Source organism: Pocillopora verrucosa, chromosome 12 (genome assembly GCF_036669915.1).
Source record: "Pocillopora verrucosa isolate sample1 chromosome 12, ASM3666991v2, whole genome shotgun sequence".
NCBI classification, from domain to species: Eukaryota; Metazoa; Cnidaria; class Anthozoa; order Scleractinia; family Pocilloporidae; genus Pocillopora; species Pocillopora verrucosa.
Window position 1 is genome coordinate 15,527,680 of NC_089323.1, and position 22,364 is coordinate 15,550,043.

Here is a 22,364-nt window from a genome sequence, read left to right on the forward strand (position 1 = left end):
GAAGCAACCGTTTATGTCCCTGTCGGCAATAAATACTAACAGAATACTCTGCCTATCTCTAAGCATTCCTTAACCATTAAGTAACACATGATCAACAGCAACGGTCGCTTAAAGTGAAATAATTATCTATCTTTGAAACTTTTAAACTTTTCTCTACGCTTCCAGAGGGTCTCTCGAGTTTCGAGCAAACAAGGTAACCCGCGTTATATCTAGACACCATAACCTACGTAGATGCGTTATAAAAAAATTTTGAACGAGGAGAAGGCAGGCGACTACACGAGCGTCTTGGTGGAACTTGGGAGAATACAAGAATATTTTGCTAATATACATAATTTATACTTGACCACAGGATACCCATATACTATACCAGTAATAAAAAGGAGCACTATGGTACACAGCCAATCACAGAGGATTAAGCATTACGTAGCATAAATGAACCAGTCGGATAGCTGGTATATAATCCTCTTCTCTGATTGGCTGTGTACCATAGTGCCCTCTTGTATTATCCATACGCTTTCTGTATTATTATGTCCAAAATGATTCTGATTTCCTTTTACACGTAAGTTAATCAAATAAAAGCGTATGAAAGAAAACCAACAACGACACATACTGGCCAAACAAATAATCAAAAAAGTTATACACCCCTTAATCTAAAGACGATTGTGAACGACTGATTAGCAATTATGTGACCTTACATAAATTAAAATGTATCGAACCTGAATGGTAAGAAAAAAAAAAACACGTTTCCCTCGGGAGCCGACATAAAGTAAATTATGTTCGGCGATAAAAAGTCTCCCCCTACAAGGAAACGTTAATAGGAGAAGAAATGAAAAGTTCACAACAAACGTCAATATTTGTGAAGCGTTAATATTTCTACCCCTTGAAGTAAAACTGAGACCGAAAAAAATTTCTCCAATGGATCTTTCCTCTTCCCATGTACTCCACGCGAACAATTAATTGTATTTTTAAAATCAATTTTTTTTTTCAATCTTAAAGCTGATTTAATCTTTTATACGCAGTAGCCCTAAGTTTTTACCTCGTGGCTACATTAGTTTTTCAAATTTTACGAATTTTACGCCATAAAATTTTTAAGAAAATATATTCAGCAAAGAAATTACAATAATCGCCTTGAGACTGATACAATCAGCATAGAGACACTTTTACTCCCACGATGAGATGAGCAATTCTCCCTCCTGGTTTCGAGCCGTCCTTTGGAAAACTAGTTAAGGGAATCTGTTTCTATATCAAGATCACAGACTTACACCCTTGAGGTGATAGGCATGTCTTTTCTCATTGGCTGCGCGCTGTGTATGAATTGATATTGTAAGGAGAATTGGCACGTTACATATCGAGAAACAAAGGTTAAAGATATCTCAAGCTAAGATGAATGAAACGTTTGCAAAACTTAGGAGCACGTAAATAGCTATCCTTAAAGGATTTGCTTATTTAAAAGGCCAGTATGAGTCAGTCCTTTAGGAACGCTAGCGATCGAATTATTCATTATTAAGGTGAAACGACTAACGATGTTTTGCTGGATTGAACGCTAAGAAAGTCGGAGGCACTGTGATCTTGGCTTCGGGATGATTCGGTTCTTCACGGGAACTTTTCGGTTCACCTCGTGTGGTGCTGTCCACTCTCTTGCAGCATTCGTTTCTCGTTGCGCATTTCGGTCATAGTCGTTCAAGTCTCAGTTCCTGTAGGCTAAAATCTATTATTTGCGTGTAAGATTCGGGAAATTTAAGTAATAGAGCCGCTCTCTCGCGTAGAGTGTTTGGTTCTTGTGAAGCCACCGACACTTATCAAATTTCGCTTAAGTTAGTCGGTTTTTTTCGTGGAGTGTTCGGTTCGTTTTTGAAAGATTCGTTTCTTGTCGTGAAGCAATCGGTTCGTTTTTTCGGTTCCTTTCGCGCGGTTTCAACACCACGTTAGTTACTCTTCCCACGGGCTGACATCTGTGTCGATCGCCATGCAGTTGTAAGCAGCGTATCGAATCTTTTCTTCAGCTACTTTTGCACTGAAAGCAGAACGATGAGAGTAAAAGATTTGTTCGTAGTCTCAAACAAGTATAAGATTAGTGGAGGGATTCCTTTACACCCAAAAATACTTTAAGGAAAGGGTGAATCGGGTTTCTTTTTATCAACAAAACCTGAGCTACAGCTATATCGCTTCCCAAGACGAGATTTAAGATTGCTCGCAGTTTTTTCTCTCAAAGGTTTGGGACTTGTAGGCACATAGTTCTTTCCCACGTTTCGTTTGCTAAGTGGAATACCCTTTCAGTCGAGCAGTCCCCCTAATCATAACAGCTTAAGCCTGGTAGCACTGATTAAGTTCAATGTAGAAAAACAAACCTTGTATATTCTGGTAAAAAAAGAGTGCTTGAACAAGTGGCAGCTTCAGGCAATGAGTCAGCTTGCACAGAACTGAGATTCAATAAGAGAGAAGCCATCAGTGGGGAAAAACGAATAGTGAAGACGATTTCGCGAAGTGCTTTATTTACGAATTATCAGCTCTTATTTTGTAACTTTACAGCCTAACGATCGCAATAGTTGAGATAGTGCCAGGGGTGTTATGACCTCAATCTCTTTGAGTTAGGTTGGATAGTCTTTCATGTTTGTAGGCCACTAAACCTGAAGCTAATTCAGTTTACTAAACCAAAAAGCGATTAGGAAAAGTATTTCTCCGCCTGAAGAAGATCAATACAAGTCCAAAGCAAGTTATCACACAGTGTTAAGTCGGGTTTCCCGGAAAGTTCATTGATATGGCCCAGAACACCACACGATGTTGCCTTGTAAATGCTCAACTTCCGGCTGTGAAAGGTTGGGTATTCTGTGGGCCAAAGCAAAAACCGGAAGAAAGTTTCAAACACAGTTAAGGTCACTTCTCACCTTCTCCCAGGACAGATGTACAAAGGCGCTGGAAGTCGTCTCCGTCCCGTGACAAAACGTAGAAATCGACTGCGATCATCTGAACAACACAAAAGCAAGTACACAGTACTATAGCCTCTGTAGCATGAAGCGACCAAGAGTGTTGTCATACCTTCCACTCCACCTCCCCTCCCGGGATGAAATGATAGATCATCCAAGGACACACCCTAAAATTTCGTCAGGTTTGCCCAACAATTCACTGGTACCCATTTCTACTCCCGGATGGAAAGAAGCGCCGTGGGAGGAGAGAACACTATTCAAGTACACAACACGACATGAACTTTGGAAACGGAATTCGAGCTTGATGGCTAACGTTTCTTACGACAAACTTGCTAATTATGCCAGGAATGTATAAGATATTAAATGTTGTTGTTCATCGAAGTTTTGTCGATAAATGAATGTTCAGTCGTTTGTCTCAAAATGTAAAGTCAAGCTATCAATAGGCCATTTTACAGTGGTTTACTTAGATGCCACGCCTTTGTTTTGGAGTGAGACTGAAGTTGACCATGTTGTGATAGAGATCTAGTTAGCACGATAACAGTATCTAGTTGGCATGATAACAAAGTAATTTACATTTGAAAAGCAGCAAGGTTTGTAACATAACAAGGTCACCCTAAGCCTCACTCCAGTTCAAAGGCTTGGCAACCAAACAAGCAACTGTAAAATGGACTATTGTGTTGATACATAAGATTCTTTAAGACATTACGATAAAATTAAGATACTGTATAGGATTCACGCAAAAGGGGGCGTTTGCGCGATCTGTGTAACACAACCTACCGTTTGTGAAATTCTCCAACGCTTTCCACAAAAACTTCACGCGCCTGTCATTCTCGGTGATATCTTCGTAGTGCACTGTTATAACATAGAGAGGAGAGAGGCAATGAGCGACAGCGTTCCTACTGACGCTTCACTAACTTGCATACGACACTTAGAGATGAAACGCAATGACTGAGGATGCACGTGCCACTAAGTAAGAAAGCGTTTGACATTCACTTAAACTCAATTTTAGAGTGCACTTCATACAACCACAAGAACGAATTCAGAGTTGCGCATGCGCTCTGTGAAGGGTGTAAGCGTCAGGCATGCCAGGTGACATGACCGCACTGGCGGTTACGTGACTATACTTGGGGGTTACGCGACTACACCTGAGGGCTAAAAGCTACACGATAAGCTTTCATCCAATTGGAACATAGGTCTTCAGAAAGGGTGGATGTAAACCAGTCATTAACTATCTTTCAGTAACACTTACTACACTTTTTTAATGCCTCAACTGCCAAATCAGGATCGCCACATACTCTTCTCTCCAGTTCCTGCCAAGTAAGAAGGTCGAGAACAGCCTGGGAAAGAACTTTTAGAAGACCCCTTCTGATCGCTTCAATCTGTAGACAAAATAAAGAGAAATATAGCAAAGACTATGTTGAATAACTAAGAGCATTATGAGTGCGCGCTGCTGTCGCGTATTTCGCCGAGTTGATTGCTATTTTTTTTATGAAAACGCATAACAGCTCGTTTGTTTCTCAACTTTTTTCATAATTTGACATTTGAAAAATTTTAATTGACAAATCGGACTCCCGCTTTGCGGTCCTCTATATTTGTTAATCACCGTATGATTGCACACCGAATCGGACTCCACTCAGTCCTATTACCATTATTTATCAGCCTTGACCTTTTGACCCCTGAGAAAGACTAGCATCAGTTTCTCCTTACAACATCACCCCTGAATCACACATTAAGGTCACCAATTAAAGAAGCTCTGATTGTTAAAAATTCTCCTTATCATCAACTTAGGAAATGTATAGAGAACAGTATGGAGAATATGCATACTGATGTTAGGGTGTAGAGGGTTAAGTCTAAGAGGCTAAATTTAGGAACTAAAAATTGTTAACGTCGTTATGCAAAGTTTTACCTGCTGTTTCCCTTCGCCCATCCGGCAATTTCGCACCAGCTGAATGTACTCAGTTCTTTCTTCATAATCTACGAATTTATCAGCTCCTCCAGGGACAAGGTTTATTAACGTGTTATCGCTTAAAACCTGTTATGGAGGGAGAGGGGGGTTAGTGAAAAACTAAAGAGAGGGGGGGGGGAGGTAACTGAAGGGATGACCAAAGGTTAAGAATAAAGACGGATTTGATAACTCAGTGATGTCGGATGTGGCTCGTTTTTCGGTGGGCTAGGAAGGGAAACAATTCACACCGAGCGGCGAGGTATTGGCACTTATAACCAAAAACGCCTGTGACAAACAAAGGACCTCATTGCTTCGGCCATGCTTTTTTTTTTTGGTCTATAAGTAATAAGGGACAGACTATGTGCTCGTAAATACCCCCAAGAGATCCGCCACGCTATTGTTGGGACATATTGACGGGTTAATCAGTTATTTATCCTGGAAAAAAACTGCCAAAGACATCTCACCACAATAAGACGTCATCTGCAATCTGCCCAAACGCTTTGAAATATGGGAATATTTCTAAACTCAAAAAACAAACTTACCGTTGTGTACGTTAACACTCCACCAAACTTCGTATCAAACGATTCCTTGTCCATTGTTTCGAGAGATTCGAGCAACTTGACCTGAGTTGAGAAAAGAAACAAAAGTACTGATTTAAACAAAGGCCTTCCTGGGAGATATTTGTTTGACTGCATGCACATTCTCGTGGATATGACAAGTTTTTAGATGACAAAAGGAAAACACAATTTATACATAGCTTCGTCTAGAGCACTGTCTCTAAAACTACAGTACCATTAAAGTTTGAATTTGGAGGAATACACATATCTACTTACTTCAAATTTGTTTATTGGGGCAAATATTCTTTTCCAGTTTCGCCCGGATAAGTTGTTGATCAATCATTTGTGTGTGCGTTGGGCTAAGGGGCGGGGAGGGGGGGGGGATGCGGGACATGCAGTGTGCGTGTATCGCGCGTGCATTGCGTGGAAATTGCATTTGCGTGTGAGTTGGAGGTGGGGAAGGGGAGAGGATAGAGGTTCCAGGTGAAAGGCTCTTTCTAAAAGAGATTAATAACGTAATAAAAATATCTGCAAAGAAATAACAGTTTCGCGCTGAGTACATCAATTTCGTTAGCCACACATTTGTTGGTTCACAGCTCTTGGCTTTCAAAAGACCACTTTGACGTGTTAACGCATAACAATGTACATCTCGTAAATGAAGACCTAACCAATTACCTGAGCAGAATCAACTGTCATGAAATCTCGCGACCAAGTCACCTTTTCACCGACGAGTTGCCTCCAAACGAAAGACGGAAGTGAAAGAACCTTGACGGAAGAAATGAAGAATGTGTGTTAATGAACGATGTGTAACATGAACCTTGACTAAAGCCTTGACTAGTTTGTCAGTTGCACAGATACCGAAGGAAAAATTAGTCACTGTGGTTAATTTGAGTTTGGATTTGCGACACTCGCTCTTAACCATCAAAGTAGCCATTGTTTCATACCAAGTGTTCTCTGTTACTTCTAAGGCATGCTCCCATTAACATCCCAATCCACTCGTACTTTCCGAACTGCTTACATGAAGGGTTAGGCACGTAGGCATCTCTATTGACATTTGAAGAATCGTGTAACTGAAAAAAAAACGTGACTAGAAGTGAGTTATGAGCAAGATTCAGAGGAACATCGAAGAAACCTGCGTGTCCTAATGTTTTGTTTGTTGTTTTGTTTTACTTTGTTTATTTTTCTTCGATGTGTTGTAATTATCTCGTAAGAAGTCTCTCTGACTTTCAATTTCAAGTCTAAGGATAGCAACCCAAGGGTTTGACCGATCACAAAACAGCTTTTCAATAGCATTATCAAAAGCTATTATATAATATGCAGCACAGGGTGGTTATAACTCTGACATTCAGCAATGGAACCCCAGTACCGTCTACTGCAACTTAGTTCTATCGGTGAATGAATTACTGGTGCGCGATCATTAAAAACTACCATATGATAAACACCAAGCTGTTAAGTTCATGGCTAACATGGTAAAAGGCCAGTGGTACGGTTTAAAATATCTGATAAGGCATTTTAACATTACGTCACACAAGTTGATGATATACTACAATGGAATCGCGTAAATTCAAGCTGTTCAACAGCGTTCAGTAAACGCATCACCAAAAACTTTTGTTGGATAGTGGTGGTTTTCACAACTGGTAGAGGCCATGTCGAGACATTTGGGTCAATAGCTACGCTGAAAGAAATCTACTTCCAACTTGAAGGAGAGTTCCAAATATTCCTTCGATAAGATAGAAAACCACAAAAAGAGGCAATAATAAATCAAGAAGGAACAAGATGGCTTACTATGTAAAAAATTGATTATAAAATGGCGACAAGATATCAGATCGGTCAGATAGGAAAAGACCAAACAGAAATTGATAAACCGCGAAGGCCGTGAGAGTACCTGATTTGGACTGCGAATGAAGAAAGGGACAGGTATTGGAGCATCAACTGAGCTTGGACAAAGTTCTTCAGCCAAGTCTGCAAGGGAGTCTCGAAAACCACCACCTGATGGAACAAATGTATGTCGTGTACTTCAGTATACAAAAATTTAACAACTTGGCAAGGCATATACTGAAACAAGGTTTAAAATCTACACTTTGCAATGTCCAAACTATCAAAAAATCCCTCTTATTTGTTTTCTACTTTAGAGGAACGACAGAAACGATGACGAAAATGTATAATTTTTATGAGGATACATTTTATTTCCTTTAATTGCCTTGGACGGTTGAGTTTCAATAACTGGAGAGTATCTACGAGGAGATCAACAAATTGGTGGAGTTCTCACTCTCCTATACCGGGGGAGTAATACCAACCTTGATCAATAATTCCTTCCGAAAGGAATTTACATTCCCACCACTGATCATACCTGGCTGACCACCTGAAGAAAAATCAATAAACACTTCAATAAGAAATGACAGTCACTTAGAAAGCTGAATAGGTCTAAATATTGAGCATGGTTTGTAGTTAACAATGTTAATTTTTTTTTTGATCCTGAATTGCATGTCTTCAACAAAATGGACTAAAGCGCCCGCTAGATACAGTATTTGACATATCTTAAGTGACATGATGGCATAAAAAGTTTTAAACCTTTACACAGTAACATCAGTATACATATTCTCCATACTGCTCTTCATACATTTCCTAAGGTACTGACAAGGAGAATTTGTTTATCAATCAAAAGCTTCTTCCGTTGGTGATCATTTCCTTTATTCTAATGACCTTTACGTGTGATTCAGGGCTGACATTCTAAGGAGAAATTTGATGCTAGTCACTCTTAGGGTTTTAGGAGTTAAGGAAGGTTCGTTCCATTGCAACTTCGCCCCTAACCACCTTTGCGAGTTCGCACCCAGAAGAAAAACAAGTTAGCCCTCGACTCGATGCCATACGGCAGAACATATTCCTTTTAACTCTGTCGAAATCAGCTGTTAGTGGGTGAACTTGAAATGAGGCAAAATTTTGAGATAACGATAGTTATGGAAAAACAGATCAACAAGGAAAGCTCTTGTCATTGTCACCTGTAATCCATTTTTACTCCGCACTTTTCCTGCTTCAGTCCTTCATACAACTAAACGAGAAATATTTTCCGTTACGAACGCGACACAGAAAACATTCGTACATAATTAAAGGAAAAAAAAAAGGTAAAGTCTGTTTTCCAGCCTGTTGGCTCCTACCATTGGAACTTATCTTGGTTCCTATAGAGCAATTTTCAATTGGGTGTCGAAAGTAAGAATTTTTTTTAATGTTCATCACTTTGTGTAAACTGTACGATACGTTAATTATTCTTAATTTGATTGACATTTATAAATGATTTCGTTTATTTATACATAACCAAACAAACATGTATGCGGCACGTGTTTTAACGCCCCACAGATGGCACTGTTCCACGTATTTACAACGGGACGTTTAGGGTGTGTTTCCTTCGAATAAACCGAGAGCTGGAGTGGGAGTTAACCGAAGCGTTGTAGTAAAATCGTTTAATCAAGTGAATAAACCGTGACTTAATATGGAAGCGTGGTACAGCTTTTTCACGCTTTCGACAACTTGTCTGTTTGATATTGTATCAGTAGAGCGCATTTCGATTGGGTGTGGTAAAACCAAAACCAAAGTAATCGCAACATGTACAGCCGATCAGAAGAAAGGAAAATACCTTTAAGAGGCAAAGGAGAACTCAGTTAAAGTAAAAGAAACCAGTCGTGATTGACTTCATAGTGGTACAAGTTTTCGGCAACAATCACAGAGCAAGGTAAAGCAAAGCCAAAAAGATTGCGCTCGACACTGAAACTGAAAATTGCTCTACTGTAAGGAGAAATTCTGCCTTGGTCACTCATGAGGGTTAATGGGATAACCGGGGGGGGGGGGTGTAAGTTTCTAGAGAAACTGTGGTGCTGCGTCGGTGGAAGAGTAAAACAGGGTAGTTTAGTATTATAAACTGAGTTGATAATGTGTATTGGCCACCGTAAAGAGTTAAAAAGCTGACGTTTCGAGCGTTAGCCCTTCATCAGAGCGAATGATGGGATAATAGGATAACAGTTTGCAGGCACTGCAAGAAAGATGTGACTTGCTAAGGAACACAACACCATAGGATAGTGAAGAAACTGCTTACCTGGTTCAGTATGGAGTGTTTGGCATCTGGATCTTGTGTTGGATCCGCTCTGTGTTCAGCTGCTGATCGTCTATTGATAAATAACTTTGGCATATGCGCAGGTGAGCTGTTGAATAAGCACAATGAATAATAGTTAGAGTTTTAAAAAGATGCCTGCATTCCAAATAACTACAGTAGCACTCAAAAGTAAGTTGAGAGTCCCTCAAAACTCGATCCTCGATCCTTGAGGCTCGAGTCGAGTTTCCAGACGTTTGAACCGAGTTTGGAGACACTCGAAACGGAAACAAAGATATTGTTATAAAGCGATTCAGGAGTACTTTATGAAAAACGGACAATAATAGTAACAATTATTGCAAATCTAACGTACGTTTATGCAAAATGCAATACAGCTAGAAGTAGATATCATAAGATTAAATACTATGTAAACGATATTAAACGAAAAGGTTTGACATGAATGCTGTTTGTTCAGATCTATGCTAGTCTTGAAACGCGATAAAAATCATGTACAATGTCTCACCTTGACTGTGATTCTCTAATGACTTTTTCGATTAACAAGGTTCTGTGCTTCGATAGAGGAAGAAGCTGGCGTATGGCCTAAACGAAAACAAGAGAAAAATTTAAACATTTACCTCTTTCGCTCTTTCACTTTTTTTTTTTTCCCACTTTTAAAAAAAGCAGCTTGGGTAAGTTTCGTTACTTTTGTTTCTGTCTGTGTTTCATGTTGCTTTCATTATTATTAACACTGTAAATAGTGAGTACATGAGGGTCCAATACAAATTATAAGACCCCCCCCCCCCCAACTCCCGGAAAACCCACGGAGATTTGAACGCTGTTCGTGCCTGAGGATGGAGAAGTTGAATCTTGTCTGGTTGGGGTGGGAATTGTGAACCGGAAGTGTCAAGTCTTCTCCAGCGGAAAGCAAGTGTTACAACTCTTGATTTGGTAAATAGTTGACTTTCGCGAGCAAATAGCTCAAAAGAAAAGGTCTACAATGTCTAGGTTTTCAGGTTTGGTCAAAGTGTAGAGTCATGGTCGCTCATTTTGCCTATTACAAAAATATTAAGTGGGGCATTTAAACATAATTATTGCGCAGGGGGGGGGGGGGAGGGAGAAGAGTAGGATTTTGAACGCACCAATCTTCGAGGCTTCGAATTGATCGACGCAAAAAGAGAGTTTTAGCATACCTCCAAATCTTTAAATGACCCAGCAGAATAATTCCAGGAAGGAAGAAGGTAATGCAGTACACTGTCTAGAAGCTCAATGAATCTTATTTAACCATGTAGAAATAAAAAAAACCTTTCAGTAAAATTAATGATGACATTGAAATTACGCTAGGTTAGGTTAAGTGTTTAACTTAAGCCCAGGGAGCCCAATTCTACGAAGCTTATTCCAGTTTACAGTACCTTGCACAGGGATCCCAGTTCAATTTTTCAAAAAGTCAACGAAATCAGTTCGACTTAATCTGTACTTATTTTAAGTTTACACCGTATATGTATTTGGGAGATACGGAACGGTTTGTTTGCACATTCGACAAAGGATCGATAAATTTTTCCTCCTTTTTATTTCCCCTTTTTTTTTCAAATCTGTTGATCGTCAACTGGTGAATTTCGTCGAAATTTTAGCCGCCAATTGGCTAATTTTGTCAAAATTTTAGTCGCCAAAGATATTTTTCACGCGCTATGACCACCAAAACGGTCGCAACTTGGAGCACTGTAGCATAGCTTGCGAGCAATTCTTCTTAATTAGCGCTTCGGCACGAGCGTTTCTTTACACGCAGGAAAGTATAAGACCTTGGTTTACGCGAGCCTGCGAGAGGTCTACAAGGGGTCTGGCACTAGTCATCATTACTAGTGCCAGACCCCGGAAAACCATTCCCTGACTCGTCTAAAGTCTTCCCGCGGACGGAGAAACGTACGTCCTGCAGCGCTAATAATGATGGCCTCCTTGCATGCTAGCCTTTCCATGATACATCTACATCGTGGGAGTATTGATACTCCATGTGAAAGCATGCATGAAAGGTCATCACCACCATCTAGTTTATTGTTTTCTGGAACCAACACACTGTGAGAGTAAAATGCATCTGCCAAGAATACCAAACAACTACACCAAAAGCTTTGTCCAAACCTCTCTGAACAGTTTCTAAACCATAAGAGCAACATGTCTTTCTTGTTGAGCATTTCTTTCTTTGACTACTACAACTGACCACTTGATCCAAAGATAAGCATGCAAACCACCATACAAAAAAAAGCATGGTCCTAAATTGCGTCAAAGGAGCAATCATTTTTTCAAGTTGGCCTCTTGTGGCATCAAATTTTCTAATGATGAAACAAGTTGACCTTGTTTCTGATCACTTGTCATTCAGAAGAGCTCAAGTACAAACCGTTCAAACAAAATTTGCAAACTCAAGAAATCAAACAAGCACACCTCACTTTGCACTGCGATCATGAGTGTTGGAAAACACAATCATTCAAGTCGCATTTCAAACTAGTGCTTACACTCTAGACAATGTTTACCTGAGCAAGGCTTGTGCTCTTCTGTAAAGCAGAGCAGGATCTACGGCATCTAGTTTAGGAAACCTGCGAGAGCGTTATAATCAACAGATTAACCATTTCACTGCCAAGATCTTAAAATCGATCCTATCCACTGGATCTCTTAATTCTCTCATAATTTCAGCTCTAAGTATTGGGCGTAAAATCAATCAATATTCTTTAGAAGATAATCTTCTTCCTTCTCATCACCTTTCCACTTGAAATGTACTGATATTGTGATGAGAAATTATTAATTGGTCATTTATTCAGGGTTTCTATACGAGCCAGTTACCAGTGGTCTACTAACGTATTTAAGACCCCTTACTGCTGTCTACAAGCAAGCTCTCATATTTGAATTTCACCTTACAGCCCCTTTTCTAAACAAAGCCACCTAGTGCAACACTGGTGGCAGCTTGCAGAAAAAAAATATTGGAACCCCTGTTATTGGAATAAAAAGGGTTCAGCTTTTAACTCCCAAGATCTCATTGGTACTTCTCCTTACTGTCTGCCATCTAGTTCTTGTGATGTTAGTTTGGAGAATTTGGTATTGGATCAACTAATAATCCCCTTAAATTAATACTTCTCTTTATTCTCATCACTCCTCTACATGAGAAGAAATTCTGTCTTGGTCACTCATGGGAATTAAAGGGTTAAAACATACTAAGGAGTGGGCATTGTGATCTAAGTACCACCCCAACGATGTGTACCTCTTTCCCAATCATTTTTATGAGGAAAAATTCACTTGAAAAAAAAAATTGCTGATATGATTGCACGCATTACATACCTGATAAGTTCTGTGGGTGTAAACAAATCTTGGTTCAGTCCTGGCTCCTTTTCACTCTCTGATATTAATTTGATACCATGGATACGAGTGTCAATACCCTCATCTAGCAAAAAAATACTTTGATACTTAATTATCATAAAGTATAATTAAACATGACGAAAAATTTAGAGAAAAAGAGCTTTCATTAAGTCATATATGGTGAAGGTTTTACATCTGGGCCCAGTTGTTCAGGGCGGAAAATACTGTCCAACTGATAAATCCCTATCTAGCAGTGAACTGGCTTTCACTCCAAAGATCTAATAGGTAATTTTCCTAACAGTCTGCCATTATACAAATCTAATCCATTAGTTCTGAGAATTTGGAATTGGATCAACATGAAATGCCCTTATTGATAATTTTTCTTAACTCTCATCACTGTCTGCTTGATATTGTATTAATATTGTAAGGAGAAATTCTTTCATGATCACTGATGGGAGTTAAAATTTAAGTGTTAACAAAACATACATCAGTGGTGAGGTTTAAGAGTATTCTCTGTTTTCAATATTAATGAGTTTACGGGGAGAACTTTTAACCAAAATAGTGCAACTCTGAAGACTCCACTTATGATGACTTTTCAGAAGCTTTTTTACCAAAATTTGAGTTGCCAAACTCAGGGTGCAGCTCTCAGGGTGCGGCTCTCAGGGTGCAGTTTATCTGCGAGTGCTAATGGTAATTAGTAATTGATGAGACTGTATACACAATACCTTTGCATTCTTTAATTGCAATCTGAATGATACTGAAGTATTGTGTCATGCCTTTCAAAATACACACATCCCCTGTATGGCTTCTACAAGAAAAGAAAAAACCATTTTAATTAAAGACATAATTTTATATCAACCAAGTACATTTTCATGTCTAAGGTAATGATTATCATTAGGATTTTTTTACCCTTTAACCCCTAAGAGTGACTAGCATCTAACTTCTCCTTACAATAATAATCATCCCTGAATCATACTTTAAAGACAAGAGAATAAAGAAAATGGTCACCAACTAAAGAAGCTGTTGATTGTTAAACAAATTCTCCTTGTTAGCATCTTATGAAATGTATAGAGAACAGTATGGAGAATATGCCTCTTTGCCGTTAGGGAGGTTGTAGAGGGTAAAGTAACCACAGATGTATGGTGGAGTATGGAAGAGTTGATATTGAGATTCTGGAACTGAAAGGGTCAAAATAGCAATGTAAGTTAATTCTGCACTTGAAAAATGGCCTATAAAGCCACTGATTTGATCCTGGTTTCCTTAGCATAAAGCACCTAGAAGTATTACTATTCCACCCTGGATGGGATGCTAGTTCACAGCAAGGTTACCCCCCCCAGCATTTGATCAGGCTTTCCTGATAATCTGCAGCTACCCATTTGTACCTCTAGGCCCAGTTGTTGGAAGTCCAATTAGTGCTAACCCAGCATTAAAATTTAATCCAGGTTTCTTCATTCCGACATATATGTTTGTTCAAAAGCCTTTTTCAGATAATTTTTTCTTTCCTTTTTAGGGCATCCAATCATCAAATTGTAGACAAAAGGAATGGAACAGAGTTTTCTATAAAAGCTTTCAAATCTGAAATCAGATTTCACACTAACCCTGGGTAATCTTAACCCAGCTTTGAATCACCTGTTCCTGGGTGGAGAGAGGCACTGAAAGGAAAGTATTTGTCCAAAAAACACAACACACCAACCTGGGGAGGTCCTGAACCCAGACCTCTTAGCCCAAAGCCCAGTTCATTACCATTAAGCCACAGCATCCCCAACAGATAGCAACATAACTTTAACAACAATATTTTCATGACTTACGTATCAATAAAGACTTCATTGAGTTGTTTGAGGTTGGCAGAATCTCCACCCATGACTATAATATGATGTGGCATGTAGTTATCATCTTTGGCATCGACAGTGACAGAAAGTTGTCTAAAAAAAAATGACACACACACAGGTATCAATTTGTTTATTTGCCTTGTCTAGTGTTATAGATAAAGTATTGTAGATTGTTATAGTATAATAGATTGTTTTGTTGCAAATTAAATTTAACTTACACTTTGCTGAAAAAGATGAAAATTTTGATAAGTGCCAGCTTCAAACAAATGCCCACCTCAAATAATTGCTGCCTCCCAAGTTCCAAAATTTAAAAAAAAATCCAGGGTTCTTAATCTAACATATAAGAAAATGTGTCAGAAACACAGTGCACTTCTCAAAAACATTTACCAGATGAGGGTAAATTTTACCCAAACAGACCAATCAGAGCACTTTGTTTCCTTAGATAAAGTTTACCTGACTGGAGTAAACTTGACCACTACAGTGTAGCAATTCACAAAATAGAGCACTCACATGGGCTGAACTAGTGCAGAATAATTACATCCTTTCAATTGTGCCTTCTTAGAATCAAATTTCAAGATTTATAGATGTAATAGGGTGCAAGACTGATCAGGCATACTCCCCTAGTTGTACCAAGGAAACCCTACAGCTGACTTTATGACTAGTATACTAACCTAATGATAGTTCCTGCTCTCATTGAGAGCTTAATCCAATGTTTACCCTGTCTGCCATCTGTTTCCCAGAAGGTATCTGGATCACCATCTGTCAATGCATCTTTTGAGTCCTCCTCCTGGAATGAAATTATTACTTTTATCTTCATTTTGCATCATAAGTCTTGACTAAATACATGAACCTGGGGCATGGATAGGATTTCTAAAAGGCTGATTCACAGCTATGAATTTACTTTGACCCTTTCACTCCAAAGATCTCATGAACAATTATCCTTACAGTCTGCCTTACAATTCTTATGTCAGTTTGGAGAATTTGGTATTAGATCACCTTATATTTCCCTGCTTGACAACATTTTCTTTTTTTTTTTCATGACAGTGCTCTGCTTAATATTGTACTTACATAGTAAGGAGAAATTTTGTCTTGATCACTCAAAGAAGTAAAGGGATAATGAACAACAACAGTTTTTTCACAATTATTTTCAATTTAGAAATCAAATATTTTTATCACTTGTATCACATTTATTATGTTACCACTCAAAAGTAACGCGACCCTCTCCACATGAAAACTTTATCCTTGATACTCGAAACTATCGAGAATCAAGGCTCAACTATCGAGAATCAAGAATCCAGAAGTTTGAAGAACCATTTAATTCTAGCAAGAAAAACAATAGCCAAAGACAAAGCCCTTAATAATGCTGCATGCAATTAAATGATGCAGATTGATACAAAATCATCCATAAACATGCCACTAAAATGAATGCTGTACCTAAGCAGGTGAATGCAGCATTTAGTGGAAGATTGTGAGACAAAAAATTACAAGTATGGTATAACTCAATCCTTTACACCTTAATATTAACATTCATATTCTCCACACAGTTATCTCTATATATTCCACAGTAATGACAAGGAGAATTTGTGTAAAAATCAGAAGTGCCTTAAATTAGTGATCATTTCCATTTCACTCATGACTGTTACATTTGATTCAGGGGTGATACTCTAAGGAGAAATTAAAAAGCCAGTTCCTCTTAGGAGTTTAAGAATCTACTAATGCTTTAATATTAATAATTGTTGTCAAAGATCTAGGAAATATGATTTTGAGAGAAACACCTCCCTAAAGTAAAGAGCTTCCAAACTTAGATAAATGCCTTGGGGAAACACTAAAAATTAAATTGAAGAGGCAGCATTTTATCAAATAAATTTAGAATACTACATCTTCATTAAAATAGAATAAGCTGAATCACAAATGCATTTAGATTAGTTCTTACTAATGATCTCAAGAGTAATCAGCATCTAATTTCTCCTCACAGTAATGCTGCTGAGTAATTAACTAAGATCATGAGAAAAAAGGAAATGATCGCCAACCTAACAAGCTGTGATCATCTAACAAATTCTCCTCATCAGAACCAAAGGAAATCTCTTTGCTTTTTTATCACAGAATACAAGAATATTCCATGTTGCTGTGCACGTGTACAATTATAATATATCACAGAAAATGTCATAATGTGGTAAAAACATCAATGACACAACTTTATAGTTCTGATCACATTTTGACATTATCCGTGACCTACTACTAGATACATGCATGGCAACATGGATTCTAACTGTTCACTCTTTAACTTCCAAAATCTGATGTTAAATTCTCCACTCTAGCTGCTACCCATTTCCTTGTAAATTGGTTACAAGAATTTGGTGTTCAATTAAGGTAATATCATGTATCTGGTGAGTTTCAGTATTCTCATTACCTGTGTGCTGAATAATGAATGGATATTAATAGGAGAAGTTACATGTTAATCACTTGTGGAAGTTAAAGGTTAAATAGATGCAAACTCACAGAGGAAACTTGCACTGACTCCACATATCTGCTGATATTTCCAAGTGATGCTTCATGTTTATTTATATGATCAGCCATAAACTTGGCCAGCTCCTCATCTGCATCTAAATTCCACTTTGGTGGAGGAGCACTCAGCTGTTGCATGGCTTCTTTGTCAGCATACTTTTCAATAGAGGGTGGGTCAGATATCCTGAGTGAGTAACACATCTCTACTGCCTCTTGCCAACTGAAGGGTAAAGAAAAAAAGGAAACTTACTTGGTTTGTCACTAATTATTTCTGTCACTATTACAGTAATTGGTTCTAATACAGGGATAACATTTGATTATGTGGTCTGATTGTCTGATTGTCTGAGTGACAGTTGTTCTGAGTAGCGGTGACTGACTATTTTGACAAACTCAGTGGAATTCATCAGCAGAGTCAAGTGAGGAGTTGACTGTTATAAGTGACGTGACCCAAATGATCAGAATACTTGATCAGATTTCAATATGACTATATTTTAACTATGTCAATTTTACTTAATTCATGGTAACAAATTATTACTACCCTGAGGAGGTATGCATTAGCCCCTTCCCCTCTCTAAAGCTAAAAACATTTCAGTTAATTCACACATGCCTTAGGCAACTGGTACCGAGCTCAGATAAGGCTGCAGGAAGTATTCAAAAAACTGAAAGCCAAAATATTAGAAAATGAGATGAGAGTAGAATAATAAATCACTCATTCCATGGTTTAACTTATAATATGAGCGCACATTTTGCTCATTGCTTGTATTTTTCCCTGCCCTCACATGGTTCAGAAAAATACCAAGCAACTTGCAAAGTATATACATGTGCATATTACATGTCCAACCATCGAAATAAGGAGATCTAAAGTTTGCTTAGCACCTCACTTAGTTTATATAATGCATTAATATAAAACATTGCAGCATTATAGCCACCTTAAATTAAGTATACAAATACACTATTGATATGTGACATTACAAACCTTTTGATGGTTCTAGATCCTTTAGATGGTGAACTGCCATCTACAGCTTTGACGTAAGGTGTTCCTACACCATGTTTACTGTCATAAGGTGCTGCAAGAATCCACCCCTCTTTTGCTGGTTTACCAGAACAGTACCTCTGTAAAGTTTTCTGCCAATAAATGCATGTAAATAATTGATAAGTAGTGGTATGATAGTATAGTACTGACAGTGTAACCAGACAGCACTAGGCTGAGTTGTTAGGATAACCCAGCTTTGATGTGGAATATGATTTCAGATCTGAAAGCTTTAAAAGAAGGTCCAGTCAAATTCTTTTTGTGGATGAGATCAATCCAAAAAATGAACAATATTCAAATTTAGTCGGAAGGAAATACACAACAGGTGATTCTTGCTTAATTAGATAATGCCACTGTCATGAATTTCCTTGAATAGTTCAGTCCTACTCTGTCATCTCGGTGAGATAATTCTTGTAAAGAAATTAGTTTCATTAACTCTCAATTTCCTTCACTTTCATCAAACTACATTGCGCTGAGCAAAGTTATCATACGATAGACAAGTACAATTGTTTGAAATATGGTACAAACGCCGTGTACATGATATTTAAGCATGTTAGGGTAAAATTTCCGCACAGCCCCATACTATGGTAAAACAAATCTGTTTTCCCAATGGCAATGTATTGTTTTTGTCATTGTTTTTTCTATCCGAGAACTGAATGCATAATGTAGTAAGGGGCTGTGCGGAGATTTTACCCATGTTAGTGGGAAACTTCAAGAGTATCGAAACTGCAGTCGGCTTATTTTTTATGCCTTTCTGCTGGAAATAATAGCTCTAACTGACAAAATAGGACAACAGATTAATTTAAGAAATTGAAACAAGCACAATTTGTTTTTTAATCAATGCAGTTGAATACATCACGATCAGAAACTCGTTGTCAGTTGATACCGTAAATCTACGCATAAGCCGGCAATACCTGAGAAAGCTTTATCCAGGAGCCACTACTATTAAAGACTTCACTTCCTGATGCAAACAGTTGAAGATTAGACACAGCTGGCAGCTCTCCAACACACTGAGCATCACTTTTTGGTTTCTTGTGTATCGTTATAACTCTTTGGTTCCTATTATCTTCCCTTGCGTACTCAATTTCCGCAGGAACAAAACACAGTGCCGAAGGCAAACTTTTCCCTTGTTCTATGTGTTTTATGCTCTCCAAAAGGCATCTTATTCGAGCCAGGCGACGTCTCGCTGGTTCATTCTTCATTCTGTAAAGTCAGTTTGCCAGTTTATGCTATTCATTCCAACAACAAAATTGGGAAAAGGAAAGGTGATTAGGTAACCAGGCAAAAAACACAACTGAAGACCTCTGTGGACTGGATACAGCATCAAACCACAGGACACCCAGACAGCTGCAGACATCCCAGGTTGTGCCTTCGTTGACGTTTTGTCATCTTGCTCAAGAAATCATTTTTGTTTTGTTTTGTTTTGTTTTGTTTTTTTCGATAAAAAACAAGAATTATATGGTAATGATTGAGGATTATGTTGCTTGCACCAATCCGATCGCTGCATTTGGGTATGTATCTCACACCAATCAAACACAGCATTAGGGTATGCTTACATCATACTTACACCAATTAGAGCGTTAGAGTATCGTCCCTCATGCCAATCATGTCATGAGATTAGGGTACTGCAATATGTTGCGATGGAATCAAACCAACATACCAGTTTATTAACACACACCAAGAAGACATTAAAAAACAATGAAATTATTTATGTCCTTCGTAAGGACTTCGTCGCTGCGACCTGTCAAGGTTAGATAGGACGTCAGGGAATTTTTCTACCATTTAGAAGTTAAAACGTGTTTTGTGCACCACCCCTTCACCCAGAACGCAGGCGCCGTCAATAGAAGGCGCATGCCTGTGCTTCTCCTTCTTGGGAAACATTTCTCTTTCTGACAATTTTTTGTGGATCAAATTAAAATCGAGGTCGAGGAATATAAGAGGATGCTTAAGACATAGTTCAGATCTATATGGGGGGCAACAGAACAAAAACAGACCTGACAAGGAGAAAGTAGCTCGTTCTAAAAACGTGCACTTTTATTTATTTATTTTTTTTTGTCAAAATGCAATATTTCGCTATCCATCATCTGCATCCAGCATCGTGAGCCTCAGATTTTTCTTCGTAATTGGGCGAACACAACAACGAGCATGGGTTACACTTAGTATGATTCATTTATTTAATTGATCTATTTACTTAATAATTTTTATTATTATTTGGCATTTATCGTGTCTGTTGTCTGTTGGTATTATTATTTCTTTTCTCCTTTGCTTCTTTGCAACTTATTTGTCATTAGCTAGAAATTTGCAGCTCCTTCAAAATCCGAAATGGTGAGAAATTCACTAGCAGTAGCATTAAGTTCCAAGAGAAATTTTTGGGGTTGAATAATGCAGCTAGAATACGTGATAAAATTCAGGTTGTTTGTAAGGAAATGCCATGTGATGGAGCGAAGTTTAATGTGATAAAATGGAATTTTATTGGTAGAATACAATTCAAGCACGTGCTCTTCGTGCATTGATGGGGTATGCTCTAAGTGGACTTTGGACGTGGTTGTCATAGTACGTGATGGAATGTGCGCTGTGAGAAAAGGAGCGGAAAAACATGTTTTAACTGTAAAATGATACAATAAAAATAAATGTGAATCTTCATAACCCGATAAACCTCGACCTCAATCGACGAGGCTCTTGCGAAGATGACAAACGTAACAATTATCAAATGAGCTTAAAATTTCTGGCTAACGTCATTCTTTGTGCACGGCCCCCTGAGTCCATGACATCATTTACAAGAAAATAATTCTAAAACGCTGTGATTGATGCAAGATATCCAAATGCTGTGATATCATTGGCGCGAGACACATACCCTAAAGCGGCAATCTGATTGGTGTGTGATGCATGTGTGAGGCAACCGCCGCCTGGTTAGCTCAGTTGGTAGAGCGCCAGTCTGCTGTGCGGGAGGTCGAGGGTTCGAGCCCCAGACCGGACCAACACTCAGGGTCTTAAAAATAACTGAGGAGAATGTGCTGCCTTTGTAATTGTACCAACAAATGGTTAGACATTCAAGTCTTCTCGGATAAGGACTATAAACCGTAGGCCCCGTCTTCTGCATCTTCAGTGTTACATGGTCAGCAGGGGACGTTAAAAAACCCACACACTTGTCGATAAGAGTAGGGGGCGTAGTTCCCGGTGTGGTGGTCTATCTGTTGTCTCATTGTACATTTCATGCATGGGCTGGGTGGGTGAGTGAGATCAAATATGGACTGATAGCGGCAGCCAGAGGCGCCTTTACAAGCTGACGTTCGATCTCACTCAATTAGAATTGTAAACCGCCTTGAGACAGTATGTGATATGTGCGGTATTTAAATAAATACTCATTCATTCATTCATTCATGCATACCCTAATGCGGCGATGTGATTGGTGCGAGCAACTTACCACTAAACACGCTAACGCGACGATAAATAATGAGTAGTCACTTAGAGCCGTTTTCTTATAACACGAAGGAATCGTTCTTGTTTTGCGTCTAGAGTCTCTTCCACTTTGCCATCTCTACGACTTCCTTTCCATTGTAGAGACTTTTGTGTGGCTTGAAGTGATTCCTTGTATTTTTTCGTACGAATCTTAAACTCAGTTGTATCTTTCTCTCGTTCATAACTGCTCTGTTTTGTTGTGCATTCATAAGAAACAGATTTTGAGCTCTCGCTCACGTCCTCCACAAATTCATCGTATGGTGGATTTTGATAATCACCATCCGCAAAAATATTTTGCTTAGTCCATTCTGATTCCTCGTCCTGAGTCCAATCTTTCTTGATGGGACAATTATCGTCTTCGTTACTTAATAAATTTCTTTGTTCCATCAGGTTAGTAGCCATAACAACTGACTTCCTGTCTGATTTACAAATTGAAAGTTTACACTCTTCTCTTTGGATACATTTTGTCTGGTTATCTTTGACTTGTTGCGATGTCTGGTGCGGTAATGACGTCTCTCGACTCGAGGACTGCGGCTCGATTCGGTGTTGTGGGACGGGTGCACTAAACAGATACCTTCGCCTATTTACCCTCTTGATTAGCTGAAAATCAGATCCACCAGGATCTTTTTCACTATCTTCACACAGAGATGGTTGTGATTGACAGAAAAGTACTTTAGGATCCAAGTGATCTGTTGATG

The 22,364-nt window shown here is 38.6% G+C and overlaps 1 protein-coding gene across 1 annotated transcript; it reads right to left on the reverse strand.

Annotated features, from left to right (window-relative positions):
* Positions 1 to 108: 108 nt before the first annotated feature.
* Positions 109 to 19,465, reverse strand: LOC131788005 (E3 ubiquitin-protein ligase HECTD3). The gene is made up of 23 exons (XM_059105088.2): positions 19,122 to 19,465; positions 18,154 to 18,302; positions 17,172 to 17,397; positions 15,344 to 15,459; positions 14,652 to 14,765; positions 13,569 to 13,651; positions 12,826 to 12,928; positions 12,027 to 12,089; positions 10,698 to 10,779; positions 10,031 to 10,107; positions 9,514 to 9,619; positions 8,426 to 8,475; positions 7,724 to 7,788; positions 7,312 to 7,415; positions 6,371 to 6,496; positions 6,102 to 6,191; positions 5,412 to 5,492; positions 4,831 to 4,956; positions 4,174 to 4,303; positions 3,702 to 3,776; positions 2,886 to 2,964; positions 2,349 to 2,420; positions 109 to 2,014 (listed from the first exon to the last, which is right to left on the reverse strand). The coding sequence occupies exons 1-23, from the start codon at positions 19,407 to 19,409 to the stop codon at positions 1,930 to 1,932; spliced, it is 2,490 nt and encodes an 829-aa protein (XP_058961071.1). The 5' UTR covers positions 19,410 to 19,465; the 3' UTR covers positions 109 to 1,929.
* Between the last annotated feature and the right edge of the window lie 2,899 nt (positions 19,466 to 22,364).